This window comes from Miniopterus schreibersii (genome assembly GCF_964146895.1).
Source record: "Miniopterus schreibersii genome assembly, chromosome: 1".
NCBI lineage: Eukaryota > Metazoa > Chordata > Mammalia > Chiroptera > Miniopteridae > Miniopterus > Miniopterus schreibersii.
In genome coordinates this window covers 127,048,945-127,066,583 of record NC_138101.1, presented here as the reverse complement: position 1 = coordinate 127,066,583, position 17,639 = coordinate 127,048,945, and the positions used below count along the sequence as shown (strand labels likewise).

Here is a 17,639-nt window from a genome sequence, read left to right as displayed (position 1 = left end):
CTTTGTTATGAACATCTTTAATATGTATATAACTTAATGTGTGTAATTCATAATTAAGAGTTGTTCTTTTTTTCCCCTTTCTAGGAAGATGATCCATTTGATCCTGAAGACCTTTGCACAAAAATGAGGGAAATACAAAGAACCAAATATAGTTCTGAAATTCAGGATCTATATTTTGAGATGATTTTATTTTCAGAATGAGAAGTATATCTGGTTACCTTTATGAATGTAGAGACATGAGAAGAGAGTTATGATGGCAAAAAACAAAGAGCCTCGCCCCCCGTCCTATACTATCAGTGTAGTTGGACTCTCTGGGACTGAAAAAGACAAAGGTAACTGTGGAGTCGGAAAGTCTTGTTTGTGCAATAGATTTGTACGCTCAAAAGCAGATGAATATTATCCAGAGCATACTTCTGTGCTCAGCACCATTGACTTTGGAGGACGAGTAGTAAACAATGATCACTTTTTGTACTGGGGTGACATAACACTAAATGGTGAAGATGGAGTAGAATGCAAAATTCATGTCATTGAACAAACAGAATTCATTGATGACCAGACTTTCTTGCCTCATCGGAGTACAAATTTACAACCGTATATAAAACGTGCAGCTGCCTCTAAATTGCAGTCAGCAGAAAAACTAATGTACATTTGCACTGATCAACTAGGCTTGGAGCAAGACTTTGAACAGAAGCAAATGCCTGAAGGGAAGCTCAATGTAGATGGATTTTTATTGTGCATTGATGTAAGTCAGGGATGCAATAGGAAGTTTGATGATCAACTTAAATTTGTGAATAACCTTTTTGTCCAACTATCAAAATCAAAAAAACCTGTAATAATAGCAGCAACTAAATGTGATGAATGCGTGGATCACTATCTCAGAGAAGTTCAGGCATTTGCTTCAAACAAAAAGAACCTTCTTGTAGTGGAAACATCAGCGCGATTGAATGTCAACATTGAAACATGTTTCACTGCACTGGTACAAATGTTGGATAAAACTCGTGGCAAACCTAAAATTATACCGTATCTGGATGCTTTTAAAACGCAGAGACAACTTGTTGTCACAGCAACCGATAAGTTTGAAAAACTTGTGCAGACTGTGAGAGATTATCATGCAACTTGGAAAACTGTTAGTAATAAATTAAAAAATCATCCTGATTATGAAGAATACATCAACTTAGAAGGAACAAAAAAGGCCAGAAATACGTTCTCAAAACACATAGAACAACTTAAACAGGAACATATAAGAAAAAGGAGAGAAGAATATATAAATACCTTACCAAGAGCTTTTAATACTCTTTTGCCAAATCTGGAAGAGATTGAACATTTGAATTGGTCAGAAGCTTTGAAGTTAATGGAAAAGAGAGCAGATTTTCAGTTATGTTTTGTGGTGCTAGAAAAAACACCTTGGGATGAAACTGACCATATAGACAAAATTAATGATAGGCGAATCCCATTTGACCTCCTGAGCACTTTAGAAGCTGAAAAAGTCTACCAGAACCATGTGCAACATCTAATATCAGAGAAGAGGAGGGTGGAAATGAAGGAAAAATTCAAGAAGACTTTGGAAAAAATTCAGTTCATTTCACCTGGGCAGCCATGGGAGGAAGTTATGTGCTTTGTTATGGAGGATGAAGCCTTCAAGTACATTACAGAGGCTGATAGCAAAGAGGTGTATAGTAGGCATCAGCGAGAAATAGTTGAAAAAGCCAAAGAAGAGTTTCAGGAAATGCTTTTTGAGCATTCTGAACTTTTTTATGATTTAGATCTTAATGCAACACCTAGTTCAGATAAAATGAGTGAAATTCATACAGTTTTGAGTGAAGAACCTAGATATAAAGCTTTACAGAAACTTGCACCTGATAGGGAGTCTCTTCTACTTAAGCATATAGGGTTTGTTTATCATCCCACTAAAGAAACATGTCTTAGTGGCCAAAATTGTATGGACATTAAAGTAGAGCAGTTACTTGCCAGTAGTCTTTTGCAGTTGGATCATGGTCGCTTAAGGTTGTATCATGATAGTACCAATATAGATAAAGTTAACCTTTTCATTTTAGGGAAGGATGGCCTTGCCCAAGAACTAGCAAATGAGATAAGGACACAGTCCACTGATGATGAGTATGCCTTAGATGGAAAAATTTATGAACTTGATCTCCGACCAGTTGATGCCAAGTCGCCTTACTTTTTAAGTCAGTTATGGACTGCCGCCTTTAAACCGCATGGGTGCTTCTGTGTATTTAATTCCATCGAGTCACTGAATTTTATTGGGGAATTTATTGGAAAAATAAGAACTGAAGCTTCTCAGATCAGAAAAGACAAATATATGGCTAATCTTCCATTTACATTAATTCTGGCTAATCAGAGAGATTCTATTAGTAAGAATCTACCAATTCTCAGGCACCAAGGACAACAGTTGGCAAACAAGTTACAGTGTCCTTTTGTAGATGTACCTGCTGGTACATATCCTCGTAAGTTTAATGAAACCCAAATAAAGCAAGCTCTAAGAGGAGTATTAGAATCAGTTAAACACAATTTAGATGTGGTGAGTCCTGTTCCCACCAGTAAGGATATATCAGAAGCTGACTTGAGAATTGTCATGTGTGCCATGTGTGGTGATCCATTTAGTGTGGATCTTATTCTTTCACCCTTCCTTGATTCTCATTCTTGTAGTGCTGCTCAAGCTGGACAGAATAATTCCCTAATGCTTGATAAAATCATTGGGGAGAAAAGGAGGCGAATACAGATCACAATATTATCATATCATTCTTCAATTGGAGTAAGGAAAGATGAACTTGTTCATGGATATATATTAGTATATTCTGCCAAACGGAAAGCATCAATGGGAATGCTTCGAGCATTTCTATCAGAAGTTCAGGACACCATTCCTGTACAGCTGGTGGCAGTTACAGACAGCCAAGCAGATTTTTTTGAAAATGAGGCCATCAAGGAGTTAATGACTGAAGGAGAACACATTGCAACTGAGATCACTGCTAAATTTACAGCATTATATTCTTTATCTCAGTATCATCGGCAGACTGAGGTCTTTACACTGTTCTTCAGTGATGTTCTAGAGAAAAAAAATATGATAGAAAATTCCTATTTATCTGATAACACAAGGGAATCAACCCATCAAAGTGAGGATGTTTTTCTACCATCTCCCAGAGACTGTTTTCCCTATAACAACTACCCTGATTCAGATGATGATACGGAAGCACCACCTCCTTATAGTCCAATTGGGGATGATGTACAGTTGCTTCCAACGCCTAGTGACCGTTCTAGATATAGATTAGATTTGGAAGGAAATGAATATCCTATTCATAGCACTCCCAACTGTCATGACCATGAACGCAACCATAAAGTGCCTCCACCTATTAAACCTAAACCAGTTGTACCTAAGACAAATGTGAAGAAACTGGATCCAAACCTTCTAAAAACAATTGAAGCTGGTATTGGTAAAAATCCAAGAAAACAGACTTCCCGGGTGCCTTTGGCACATCCTGAAGATATGGATCCTTCAGATAACTATGTGGAACCCGCTGATACAGTTTTCAAACAGAAGGGCTGTTCTGATGAGATATATGTTGTCCCAGATGATACTCAGAATCGCATGATTAAAATTCGAAACTCATTTGTAAATAACACCCAAGGAGATGAAGAAAATGGATTTTCTGATAGAACCTCAAAAAGTCATGGGGAACGGAGGCCTTCAAAATACAAATATAAGTCTAAAACCCTGTTTAGTAAAGCCAAGTCATACTATCGACGAACACATTCAGATGCAAGTGATGATGAGGCTTTCACTACTTCTAAAACAAAAAGGAAAGGAAGACATCGTGGAAGTGAAGAAGATCCACTTCTTTCTCCTGTTGAAACTTGGAAAGGTGGTATTGATAATCCTGCAATCACTTCAGACCAGGAATTAGATGAGAAGAAAATGAAGAAGAAAATCCACAAAGTAAAAGAAGATAAAAAGGTAAGTTTAATTTATGGCCAGTAATGTTTATAAAGATGTTTGTTTTTACCTTAAAAAAAAATTTTTTTTAAAGATAATGGATTTGACAATAGTGAGAACTTAAGGTGCCTTATGTCATTCAATAAAGAAAATGATCAGCTCTTTAAAATTTTCTGAATATTTTGTGAGGGCAAATTTTTGTTACTGATTGTATTGAATTTATTTGTGCTTTATCTTATTTGGGTAGTTTTATTTCATATTCTTCAGCATGAAAATTCTGGGTGAATATATTCTTTTTATAAAAACCCAGATATAAAGTGATTTTGTTCTTTTCGGCCTTGTAAGCATCCCATTTGTCTGTTTCTCCTTTCTGAACTATCGGTTTTGCAATATTAATTTGATATACCTATCTCACTCAAGCATACTGACAGTACAATAAGACTAATAATTTGTAGTCTTGGAAATTTATTAACTTTTCCAGGCAACTTCTTTGTGGATAGTGGTATACTGCCTACAGACTTGCAGAAAGGTTTCTTAAGTTTGAATTGTAGAATTCTGTCCAAATAGCAAGTTTTTGTCTGTTGTATTTTAAATAGATGCTAATTTATCTGATAGTATTAAGCGTGTTAGAAACCTAAACATGTATGCTATTAAAGCTGTATTTAATAGTTTTTAATTTAATTTTTTTTCTTATTCCTCATCGAGGATATTTTTTCCATTGATTTTCAGAGAGAGTGGGAGGGAAAGAGGGAGGAAGAGAGAGAAACATCGATGTGAGAGAACCACATCAATTTGTTGCCTCCCACATGTGCCCCAACCTGAGCCAGGTATCCAGCCTGCAGCTGAGGTATGTGCTCTTGGCCAGAATCGAACCCTAGACTCTTCAGTCCACCAGCCAATGCTCTAACCACTTAGCCAAACTGGCCAGGGCCCCTTTGCCTTCTTTATGCAGTCACCACCACCCCTCTGCCCCTTGGGCCCCAGCTAGTCTGTAACATGTATCCATGCTTCCGGATCCATTTTGTTTATCAGTTTTTGTTCATTAACTTCCACATGTTAGATTATATGGTATTTGTCTTTCTCTATCTGGTTCCTTTTTGCTTAGCGTAATTCTCTCCAGGTCCATCCATTGCTGTCACAAAGGGTAAAAGTTCCTTCTCTTTTTTTATACCCATGTAGTATTCCACTGTGAAAATGTACCATAGCTTTTTTTATCAGCTCATCTGCTGATGAGTGCTTGGGCTGTTTCCAGATCTTGGCCATTGTTAAATAATACTGCTATGATCATAGGGTACATATATTCTTCCTGATTGGTGTTTTGGGATTCTTAGGACATATTCCCAGAAATGGGATCACTGGGTCAAAGGCAGTCTATTTTTAATTTTTTGTGGAAACTCCATACTGTTTTCCACAGTGGCTGCACCAGTCTGCATTCCCTCCAACAGTGCACAAGGGTTTTCTTTTTTTCGTATCCTCACCAGCACTTGTTTGTTGATTTATTATTAGTAGCCATTCCGACAAATGAGAGGTGATACCTCATTTTTGTTTTAATTTGCATCTCTCTGATGATAGTAACCTTGAGCATTTTTTCCTGTATGTCCTCTTTGGGGAAGTGTGTCTCCAGGTCCTTTGCCCATTTTTAAATTGGATTGTTTGTCTTCCTGGTGTTGAATTGTGAAGTTCTTTATATATTTCAGAAATTAACCCCTTATCTGATGTATCATTGGTGAATACGTTCTCCCATACAGTGGGCTCTCTTTTCATTTTGTTGATGGTTTCTTTTGCTGTGCAGAAGCTTTTCAGTTTGTAGTCCGATGTCTGAGATTTTATTGCCTGTTTTCTTCTAGGGTTTTTAGGGTTTTATGACTTATATTTAAGTCTTTTTTCCATTTATAGTTCAGTCCTGTGTATGGTGTAAGTTGGTGGTCTAGTTTCATTTTTTTTACATGTGTCTGTCCAATTTTCCCATCACCATTTATTGAAGAGCCTATCTTTACTCCATTGTATGCTCTTGTCTCCTTTGTCAAATAGTAATTTACTGTAGAGGCATGGGTTGATTTCTGGGCTCCCTGTTGTGTTCCTTTGGTCTATATGCCTGTTCTTATGCCACTACCAAACTGTTTATTATAGTGGCCTTGTAGTATAGTTTGATAGCTAGTATTTTGATACCTCCAACTTTGTTTTTTTTTCTCAATATTGCAGCGGGTATTTGGAGTCATTTTTGGTTCCATATAAGTTTTTAGAGTATTTTAGTACTGTGAAATATGCCATTGGTATTTTAATAGGAATTGCGTTGAATCTATAGATTGCTTTAGGTAATATGTACATTTTAATGATGTTAATTTTTCTAATCTATGAACACGGTATATGCTTCCACTTATTTGTACCTTCCTTAATTTCTTCAGCATCATACAATTCTCTGAGTTATAGGTCTTTTATCTCCTTGGTTAAATTTATTCCTAGGTACCTTATTTTTGGGGGGTTGTTTTCTTAGTTTCTCTTTCTGATAGTTCATTATTGATGTGTAACAATGGCATCGATTTCTGGATGTTGATTTTGTATCCTTCAATTTTGTTGAATTCATTTATTTGATCTAGTAGTTTTTTGGTGGAGTCTAGGGTTTTCTGTGTACAATATCAAGTCATCTGCAAAAGACAGTTTTATGTCCTCCTTCCCAATTTGGGTACCTTTTATTTCTTCGTTTTGTCTGATGGCTGTGGCTAGAGCTTCTACTATGTTGAATAAGAGTGGTGAAAGCAAACATCCCTATCTTGTTCTTGGTCTTAAGGAAAACACTTTTAAGTTTTTGCCCATTGAATATGATGTTGGTTGTAGGTTTTTCATATATGGCCTTTATTATGTTGAGGTATGATCTCTGTATTCCCACTTTTATGAGAGGTTTTTTTTTTACCATAAATGGGTGCTGGATTTTATTGAATGCTTTTCCTGCATTTATTGATATGATCAGGTGGTTTTTATCTTTTGTTTTGTTTATGTGATATGTCACATTTATTGATTTGTGGATATTGTACCAACCTTGCATCCCTGGAATAAATCCCACTTGATCATGGTATGATCTTTGTAATATATTGCTGGATCTGGTTTGCTAATATTTGTTGAGGATTTCAGCATCTATGTTCATCGGGGATATTGGCCTATAATTTTCTTTCTCTGTTGTGTCCTTATCTAGTTTTGGTATGAGGACAATCTTGGCCTCATGATAAGAGCTTGGAAGTCTTCCCTCCTCTTAAATTTTTATAGAATAGTTTGAGGAAGATAGGTGTTGGTTCTTTGATTGTTTGGTAAAATTCACCTGTGAAGTCACCCAGTCCAGGGCTTTTGTTTGCTGTAAGGTTTTTTTATTACTTCTTTGATTTCATTAGTTGTTATTGATGTATTCAGGTGTCCTGCTTCCTCCTGATTCAGTTTTGGAAGATTGTATGTTTCTAGGAATTTTTCCATTTTGCCCAGGTTTTGTTGGCATATGGTTGTTCCTAATATTTTCTTAAAATTATTTATATTTCTGTGATACTTGTTGTTAGCTCTCCTCTTTCATTTCTGATTATATTTATTTGGGTCTGCTCTCTTTATTTCTTGATGTGTCTGGTTAAAGGTTCATCAGTCTTGTTTCTCCTTTCAAAGAATCAGCTTTTGGTTTTATTGATCTTTTGTATTGGTATTGTTTTTTTAATTTCTATGTCATATATTTCTGCTCTGATCTTTATTATTTCCTTCCTTCTACTTACTTTGACCATTTCCTACTGTTCTTTTTCCAGATCTTTTAGCTATAGGCTTAGGTTGTTTACTAGAGATCTTTTTTGCTTCTTGAAGTAGGCCTGTAATGCTATGAACTTCCATCTCTGTGTGATCTTATCTGTGTCCCATAGATTTTGGGTGGTTGTGTGTTCATTTTCACTTGTTTCCAGGTAATTTTTTATTTCTTACTTGATCTCATTGGTAATACATTCATTGTTTAATAACATGCTATTTAGCCTCCATGTATTTGAATATTTTTGAGGGTTTTTTTTTATCATGGTTGATTTCTAGTTTCATGTCATTGTGGTCGGAGAAGATTCTTGATGTGATTTCAATCTTCTTAAATGTATTGAAACTTCTTTTGTGTCCTAACATGTCTGTCTTTGAGAATGTTCCATGTGCACTTGACAAGGATGTATGTTCTGCTTCTTTGGGATGAAATGTTCTGTAGATACCAATTAAATCCATCTGATCTAGTGTGTTGTTTAAGGTCGCTGTTTCCTTATTGATATTTTGTCTGGAAGATCTATCCATTGATGACAGTGGGGTGTTAAAGTCCCCTACTATGACTGTATTGCCTTCGATCTCTCCCTTAAAGTCCAGAAAAATTATTTTTGTATATTAGGTGCACCTATATTGGGTGCATACATAGGGTGTCCCCCCAAAATGTATACACAACACCACTTTGAATTATAAAGTCATTGTTTATTAAAATACATTTTATTTTCAAAATTAAGCTACACACAGCTGTTAAAGTGTGTATACATTTTGGGGGGGGGGACACCCTGTGTATTTATAATGGTTATATTCTCTTGTTGAATGAATCCCTTTATTATTATGTAGTGACCTTCTTTGTCCCTTGTTATGGCCTTTGTTTTGAAGCCTATTTTGTCAGATACAAGGATTGCTACCCCAGCATTTTGCATGGAATATTTTTTTCCATCCCTTCACTTTCAGCCTGTGTGTATCTTTATTCTGAAGAGGGTCTCTTGTAGACAGCATATATATGGGTCATGCTTTTTTATCCATTCGACTACCCTATGTCTTTTGATTGGCACACTTAATCCATGTACACTTAAGGTTATTATTGATAGGTACTTGTTTATTGCCATTTTTATATGCTATGTTCCTCTCTCTATTTCTTCTTAAAACAGTCCCTTTAGCATTTCTTGCAGTGCTGGTTTGGTGGTAATGAACTCCTTTAGTCTTTTGTCTGGGAAGCTCTTTATTTTCCCTTTGATTTTAAATGATAGCCTTGCTGGATAGAGCAGTCTTGGTAGCAGGTTCTTTCTTTTCATTACTTTGAAAACTTCATGCCAATCCCTTCTGGCCTAAAGTGTTTCTGTTGAGAGATCAGCTGACAGCCTTATGGGAACTCCCATGTAGGTATCTGTTTCTTTCCTTCTGCCTTTAAGATTCTTTCTGTATTTAATCTTGGCCATTTTAATTATGATGTGTCTTGGTGTGGGTCTCTCCTCACCTGAGGATATTTTTTTCCATTGCTTTTCAGAGAGAGTGGGAGAAGGAGAGAGAGAGAAAGAGAAACATCAGTGTGAGAGAGAGACACATCGACTGGCTGCCTCCCGCAAGGGCCCTGACCAGTGCCAGGGATGGAGCCTGCAAGCAAGGTACAGTGGTACCTCGGTTTTTTAATGTAATCCGTTCCAGAAGACCATTCGGGTTCTGAAACGTTGGAAAACCGAGGGATCAACAGCCGACAGCTAGGCCTCAGGATCTTGCACTCAGTGGAAGCCCTGTGGAATGTTCGACTTCCGAGGTGTGTTCGAAAACTGAAGCATTTACTTTGGGTTTACTGCATTTGTAAACCAAAATGTTCGTCAGTGGAGATGCTTGAAAACTGCGGTACCACTGTACGTTCCCTTGGCCAGAATTCAACCAGGGACCCTTTAGTCTACATGGGCCGACTCTCCAACCACTGAGCCTTCTCGGCTAAAGCAGTGTGGGTCTCTTTGTGTTTATCTTGTTTGGGACTCTGTGCTTCCTGAACTTGTGTGACATTTTCCTTCACCAGGCCAAGGGAAGCTTTCTGTGACTATTTCTTTAAACTGGTTTTCTGTCCCTTGCTCGCTTTCTTCTCTTTCTGGTACGCCTATGATGCAGATGTTATGTTTCATGTTGTCCCAAAGTTCCCTTAAACTATCTTGCTTTTTTAATTATCTTGTCTTTTTTCTGTTTTGATTGATTTTTTTTCCTATTTTGTCTTCTAGTTCACTGATTTGATCCTTTGCTTTATTCAGTTGACTGGCAATTCCTTCCAGTGTATTCTGTATTTCAGATAATGGCTTTCTTCTTTTCTGACTTATTATTTAACTTTTTATTTTGATACAATTTCAACTTAAAGAAAACTTGCAGGAAGAGTAAAAGCTCTTGTATACCTTTTCCTGAGATTTGCCAGCTGTTTACATTTTGTCCTAGTTGCTTGAGCTGTGTGATTGTGTGTGTGTGTGTGCGTGTGCGTGGTGGTGGTGGTGGTGGTGGTGGTTTGTTTGGTTTTGAGTCCTTTAAGATCGAGTTGGAGATACTGTATTTTTGGGTGGTTTTTTTTGTGTGTTTTTTTTTTTTTTTTACCATTAAATACTTTATTGTGTACTTCCTAAGAACAGGACGATTCTTTCAAATAGCAACAGTACAGATACCAAAATCAGGAAATTTAACAATGATAGAGTACTACAGTAGTACTCTTACCTGTGGGGGATACATTCTGAGATTCCCAGTGGCTGCCTAAAGTGAATAGTACTAAATCCTGTTATATACTATGTTTTTTCCTATACATACCTATGATAAAGTCTAATTTATAAGTTAACACAGTAAGAGATTAACAGCAATAACTAGTAATAAAATAGAATAATTATAATAGTATGCTATAATCAAAGTTATGTGAATGTGGCATTATTGAGTAAAATAAGAGTTTTTTTGATGTCCATAAGCACTGTGATACTGGGACAGTTGATCTTTTAACATAACTGTCTATAAGTGAGTAACGTGGTGGTGCATACACAGTGGGGATATGCTGGACAAAGAGGTAATTCATGTCTTGGGCTGGATGAAGCAGAATAGTGAGAGACTTCATTACCCTACTCAGTGCACAATTTAAAACTTATGAATGGTTTATTTCTGGAATTTTCCATTTCATATTTCTGGACCAAGATTGATGAAGGTAACTGAAACTGTCTATAGGGAAGCTGTGGATAGTGGGAGGGGGCGACTACTATATTATTTAATCTACAGTCTGTGTTCAAAAAGATAAAAACATTATTGGAACATATTTTTGAACATTTTAAACGTGTGTCCCAATAATGTTTATCTTTCTCCCAGTATACCTGATTTTTATTAGTTGGAATTACAGTGTATACATATTTTTTTTTTTCACTTAGTCATATTTTTCCATATTGCTCCTTAGTCTTTCAAATTATACTTCTAGTCATTACATTGTTTTCTATTTAGCAAATTGTATCAAAGCTAGATAGGTAGGCTTCCAAGTTTGAAATTTTGCTTTTGTTGGTGGCCAGTTCATTTGCTTTAAAGTTTGTTCCTTTTGGATTATTTCTTTAGGATAAATGTACAAAAGGCATGAGTATTTCAGTGGGGTGATATTATTACTGTAGCTCTTTCATTGTTAATTTCCTAACTATGAGCACTGTGAGGGAAAGGAATGTGCCAAATTTGTATTTATATTCCGAACTTTTAGCATAGTCCCTGATTCCAGTTAGTTTATTAACGATAATGTTCCTTGAATTGAATTAGATCTCCTCACACCTTATTTGTCCTACCTAGTTACTTAACTATATTTTATTGATTGCAAAATCCTTTTTATTTATTTATTTTTTTGACTTTTTAAAATCTCTTAAATCTGGATGTGTCTAACAATTGATGGCATGTCATAATTTAAGTAACACAGGGTTGTTTGGGGGTTTTTTAGAAGTACATCAAACAAGTGCTATTTTTAATCATTGGTATCTTAAATTCATTTATTACAGTAACTTGTCTTTAATTTTCATTATTATTGCTAGCCACAGATATAAATGGGAATTAATATCAGACCTAGGTTCTCTTCCTCCACACTTGCAAATGGTTCATATATTTGATTCAGTGCTTTGTATAATATTCCCCTTTTCATTTGATGTCAGTCTTCCTTGCTTGTATTAAAGTGGTGAGTTGGCTTTGACTTGTACTTAATCTGTTTTCTGTTGATTTTACTCACAGTAATCTCGGCTATCTTTCTCTTAGAGCTGTGAGAGAATTTCCTTGCACTTTTATATAACATTGTTTTAATTTATAGATTCATATGTTACTTATGATATTGGAACTCTAAGAAAGTTGGAGAAATGATACTTTAGAAGCTTTTAGATCTACAAGTAATTTTTAAAATTGGTGTCACTTTAATGTTTGTTTTCTGGACTTATGGTCTTCAAAAGATAAACATAGATTATAGTGCAACTTCATAGATATAGTTTTGTGCTGTAATTATATTTTAGGGCTTTGTATTTATATATGCACAGTGAAATGCCTTGGTTCTTTCTATGGCTAACAGTTATTCATGGTATATATATATAGAGAGAGAGAGTGTGTTAAGCATTACAGAAAGGCTGGAGCACTTTACTGCAGCTTAATTTGCCTAAAAATTATTTTCATAGTGTAAGCTGAACTTGAGTAATTAAATTTGCCCTGTTTCAATTCAGTAAGCATTCACTAAAAACATGCTTAAGTCTGTAAAAAAGCTGTTGAAGGGTATAAAAAGTTGAAGACATGCATCCCTTAAAGAGCTTAAATGTTAGTTTGAGAAACAATATCCTGTTGTTGGGGCAGGGTTAAAAAGTACTATTAGAGCAATTTAAGGAAGCATAATATAATACTTAAGAGCATATGGTCTAGAGCCAGACTTCGGGGACTTACTAGCTGTGTAAGTTTGTAACTTCTCTGTACCTCCATCTAGGAAAACCAAAACAGTCATACTTAGAGCTGTTATGAGAAGTAAGTTCGTATTGATTCAGTATTCTTGGCGCATGGTAAATTTGTTAAATAAAATAGTATATATACTATTTAATGATAGTATTGTTCAGATATAAGTATTAACAGAATATAGGGTGAGAGAACCATAAGTGTGTGGGGTTAGTTTCACAAAACTTCATGAAGTGTGTTGATTGGCTTTTAAGAAGGAGAAAATATATTCTAGATGAGGCAATTCTTTTGTACAGAGGCATAAAATTGTGACTAAGCAAGGTGAGATATGATAGGAAACTTGTCCTAATTCAGGGTATTTTGAAATAGCATTGCATTTATGAGTCTGCTAAACTGAAGAGCTAGTTTAAATCCAAAATCAGTTAGTTAAACAGGGCCTGGGCAGTAAGTAAAGTTGGATTGGACTTCAGGTTGTAGGGTGGGAAGAGAGTCATTGGCATCAGGTAATATAGATAGGAGGCTGATGTACACATTTAGTTTTAAAGTGAGAGGGGTACAGAAACCAAATGAGAAATCAACAAAGCTAGAGGTTTTTTTAAGACGACTAGAAAAACAGACAAACATCTGGCAAGACTGATCAGAAGAAAGAAGAGAAGGCATACATAAACATTGAGAATAAAAAGGGGAACATAATGACAGATAGCTCAGATTAAAAAGGTAATAGAGAATACTATCAACAATTTTATGTCAACAGATTTGAAAGTTTAGAAAAACGTAAACTTGTAGAAAAATATAATTCACCTGGACTAGAAAGCTTTGAATAATCCTGTAACTATTTTTTGTTTTTTAATATATCTTTATTGATTTCAGAGAGAGGAAAGGAGAGGGAGAGAGAGAGATAGAAACATCAATGATGAGAGAGTCATTGATCAAGCCCGCAACCCGGGCATGTGCCCTGACCGGGAATCGAACCCCGATCGCCTGGATCCCAGGTCTATGCTCAACCCCTGAGCCACGCCTGGCTGGGCAATCCTGTAACTATTAAATTGTGAGGCATTAGTTACATCTTGCCACAAGAATACCAGGCCCAGATAATTTTACAGGAGACGACTCAAGGAAAAAATCATTTCAATGTTCTACAAACTGTTCCAGAAAATAGAAAGCAGAGAATACATTCCTTAATTTATTCTCTGAAGTCATCTGTCATTTTAGAACAGGGGTGGGGAATGTCCGGCCTACAGGCTGTATACAGCCAGTGAAATCATTTGGCCTGGCCCTGCCAGGGCAACTGCAGGCAGGACTCGAAATTCAGTAAATCTAGGAGCTTTTTTCATAGCTAATTTTTAAATTGATAATTTTGTATGGCCTGCGAATGATGTAAATATCCAAATGACCCTTGGCAGAAAAAGGTTCCCCACCCCTGTTCTTAAACCACACAGGGGTGGTATAAGAAAGGAAAATGATAGTCCCATTTTAATTATGAGTATACAGGCAAGAACCATAATTTACAGGTCCATAGACTTTTAACTGCAATTTTGAAGTCTAGTAACCTCTGAAAATCAAAAGTTTTTTTTAGAACCTAGCAGCACAGCCTGATTTGAACTGTTCTTTTTAGCAAAACCTGATTCAAACTAATGTGAGACTACTTAAAATCATTGTTTAGATGGAATATCTATATAATTCACTACAAAACTATTAATGTATTTGAGTACAGGGTGCTGACCCTCAGTTTGCTGGGGCTGTTATATAATAAGATATTTTTTGTACTGTACATTCTGGCTAACAACTAGAAATTTCCAAATTCTAAGACATAGCTTACCCCAAGGGTTTAGGTAAGGGATTTTGGACATATAATATCAAAGGAATCCAACAGTATTTAAAAGGCACATGATAAAATTTAAATTCATGAGAAAGCTGCTATGTTAGAAACAGATGAGAACTTTCTTAACTTCAAAAAAGGTACCTACAAATGCACACACAAGTGAAATCCATAATAAACATCATCCTAAATGGGAAAATGGATTTCCCTTTCAACCAGGAACAATACAGAGTATATACACTATCACCACTTCTGTTCAGTATTATATAGAGATCCTAGTCAAAGCAATAACATAAGAAAAAATTAAAAGTATGAGTATTGGAAAGAAGGAAACGAAATTGTATTGGCTGATATGATTGTCTATGTAAAATTCATAAAGGATCTACATATAAATTATTAGTTTTGATAAAAGAGTTAACAAAATAGCCTGGCCTATGTGGCTCAATTGATTGAGAATTGCCCCATGCACCAAGAGGCTGCAAGTTGGATTCCCAGCCAGGGCTCATGCCTGGGTTGCAGGCTTGATCCCCCAGTAGGGGGCTTTCAGGAGTCAGCCAATCAGTGTTTCTTATTGTTGTTTCTATCTCTCTCCCCCTCTCTCCGCCTCTCTTTAAAATCAATAAAAACATTTTTAAAAAGAGTTAACAAAATAGCTCGATATAAGATCAGTAATCAGAAGTCATTTACATCTTTATACATTAGCAGTAAGCAACTAAACACCATTTACAAAAGCAAAGCAGATTATCAGGTGCCTAGGAATAATTATAACATTATGTTCAAACTTCTGTGGAAAAGTATAAAACCTTACTGAAAGGCAGTAAAGAAAACCTAAATAAATGGGGAGCTTCTGTCCACGAATATGGCATATCATAAAGAAGTTGCTGCGCTTAAAACTGATCTCTCAATTCAGTGTTGTTTCATTCAAAGTGTCAAGGGTTTTCAGGGAATTTCACACACTGATTCTAATCCATATATGGAAGAGCAAAGAACCTAGAATAGCCCAGGACACTTATGAACAAGAAAGTCACAGGTGGTTTGGTAATGATGTGTGTGTGCTTATTCTGTCAGATACAAAATTTAGTATTTAAGACAATGTGGTATTGGCACTGGGGTAGGCACATTGCACAATAAAATAGGATAGAGGGCCCCCAAACCACAGACCTCTGACTTGAAGCTGTCCTTCTAACATGGTAGCCACATGAGGCCATTGAACACTTGAAATGTGGCTGATCTGAATTGAGATGTCCTGGTCTAGAGGTTGAGAAAAGGCTTCCTTGTAATATGTAATGCTGAGTGAATAGAAAGTTCATGTGGTGAGAGGGAACATGGTATGTGTTCTTAAAGGAGGTCACTGTGGCTGGTCATTGATCTAAATCAGTGTTGGCATACTTTCTATAAAGAGAGATAATAAATATTTCATTATATATTGTTATTTGAGAGTAATACAGCCTCTGTTATAACTACTAGTAAAATCTGTTACAGTACAAAAGCAGTCATAGGAAATATGTAAATGGATGAATTAGGGCTTTTTTCAAATCCAGGCAGCAGGCTGGATTGAACCCCCAGGCCATAGTTTTGCTGACCCATGATCTATGGGAGAGAAAGTACAAGGAGAGACTTGAGAGTGGGGAGACTAGACTCAGACCTTTTTAGCAATGTTAGGAATTTTTGTTATTTAGCCTAAGAGTAATTTGAAATTAGACAGTGAGTAGATTTGAAATTGCTTTGTTTTAGTGTAGAGAATAGGTTGAGTGACATGGAAAACCAGTTGGCATGTTATAGTAGTCTAAACGAACCATGATGAGAGCTTTGAGTAGTTGGAGTGGGGAGAGAGAATGGTGGCAATGGATAGAATGGGATGGATTTGAGATACTTAAAATCCATAAGATTTGATGATGTTTTATGTGGGGGAAGGACGAGGATGATGAACAAAATAGGAAAGATAGCTTGTTGGTTTCTGGCTTGTACACCTTCATCAGTTGATTATGCCATTCATGATGTAGAGCATTGGAAATTTGCCCAGTTTGGAGTTGGGGTGTGGAAATTGTAACTTTGGTTTTAGAGTTCAAGTGGAGATATCAGTTTGGCAGTTAGATATGTGAGTTTGAGATACATATTTAAGAGACAGTGAAGTAGTGATGGCAATAGGTGAAATGACCTAGGGAGTGAATACAAAGCAGTGCCTATCAGAGACTTGAGGAACTTGCCAGTGTTGAATGGCCAAGCAGCAGAGATGATTCTTAAGACTGGTAGGTTGAGATAAGTAAGAATAAAACATTTACCCTTTCTTAGCTGGTTCGTTTCATTTGTAAAATAGGAATAGCAGATGGTCCCTGACTTACAATGGTTTCAACTTGTGATTTTTTTGACTTTATGAAACAATACACATTCAGTGGAAACCATACTTCGAATTTTGATTGTTTCCCGGGTTCCGATATGTGGTACGATATTCTCTTACGATGCTGGGCAGTGGCAGTGAGCCACTTCTCCCATTCAGGCATGTGATCACAAAGGTAAACAATTGATACTCTACAGTGTACTGTGCTGCCATTGTTTTTTAGATATTGTGTTCCTAGCATGTTTAAGGTAGGCTAGGCTAAAACTATGATGCTCAGTAGGTTAGGTATATTAAATGCATTTTTGACTTGTGATATTTTCAACTCATGATAGGTTTATTGGGACGTAATCTCAAGTTAAGGAGAATCTGTATAACACTCCTCTTGGAGTTGTGCTGGAAATTGGAACTATGTGTTTCAAAGTGCCTGGCATGTAGCAGTGCATGGTGTGCATCAGGCCTGAAATATTCAGTACACTCTGCCTGTATTTCAGAACAGTCCTTTGTCCCATTTGAGGGATTAGCTTCCTGACTCATTTTTAAATTAAATAATCCTATGATTTCTGATTCTGAGTTTGTGCACTTGTTAGCTTCTTAGTTGTGTGTGTGTGTGTGTGTGTTTTCCCCCTCCAAGAGAAAAATTCATTCTGTTTACCTTCATTCTTTTATTCCAAGATGGGAGCCATACCCTAGGAATCTTTTTCTCAGACAGAAAATCATAACTTTTGGCATTAGTGACATTTAAGAAAGGCTCAGAGATTTGTTTCTCTTAAACTGAGCTTAGTTGTCATTCCTGCCAATCAGAGAAGGCTTTATGCATGATTGTCTTTGATTCTATACCCCAAAATGAATTTAGCATT

General features: G+C 36.2%; 1 protein-coding gene across 8 annotated transcripts in view; it reads left to right on the top strand.

Annotated features, from left to right (window-relative positions):
• The window catches only part of ARHGAP5 (Rho GTPase activating protein 5), a 112,114-nt gene that overhangs the window by 43,048 nt on the left and 51,427 nt on the right, over window positions 1-17,639 (top strand). For all 8 annotated transcript variants that reach the window (XM_081143470.1, XM_081143473.1, XM_081143467.1 and 5 more), the window contains one exon: window positions 85-3,970. In XM_081143470.1, the coding sequence (XP_080999596.1) occupies window positions 251-3,970 (3,720 nt within the window). In that variant the 5' untranslated portion in view covers window positions 85-250. The remainder of the gene's footprint in view (window positions 1-84; window positions 3,971-17,639) is intronic.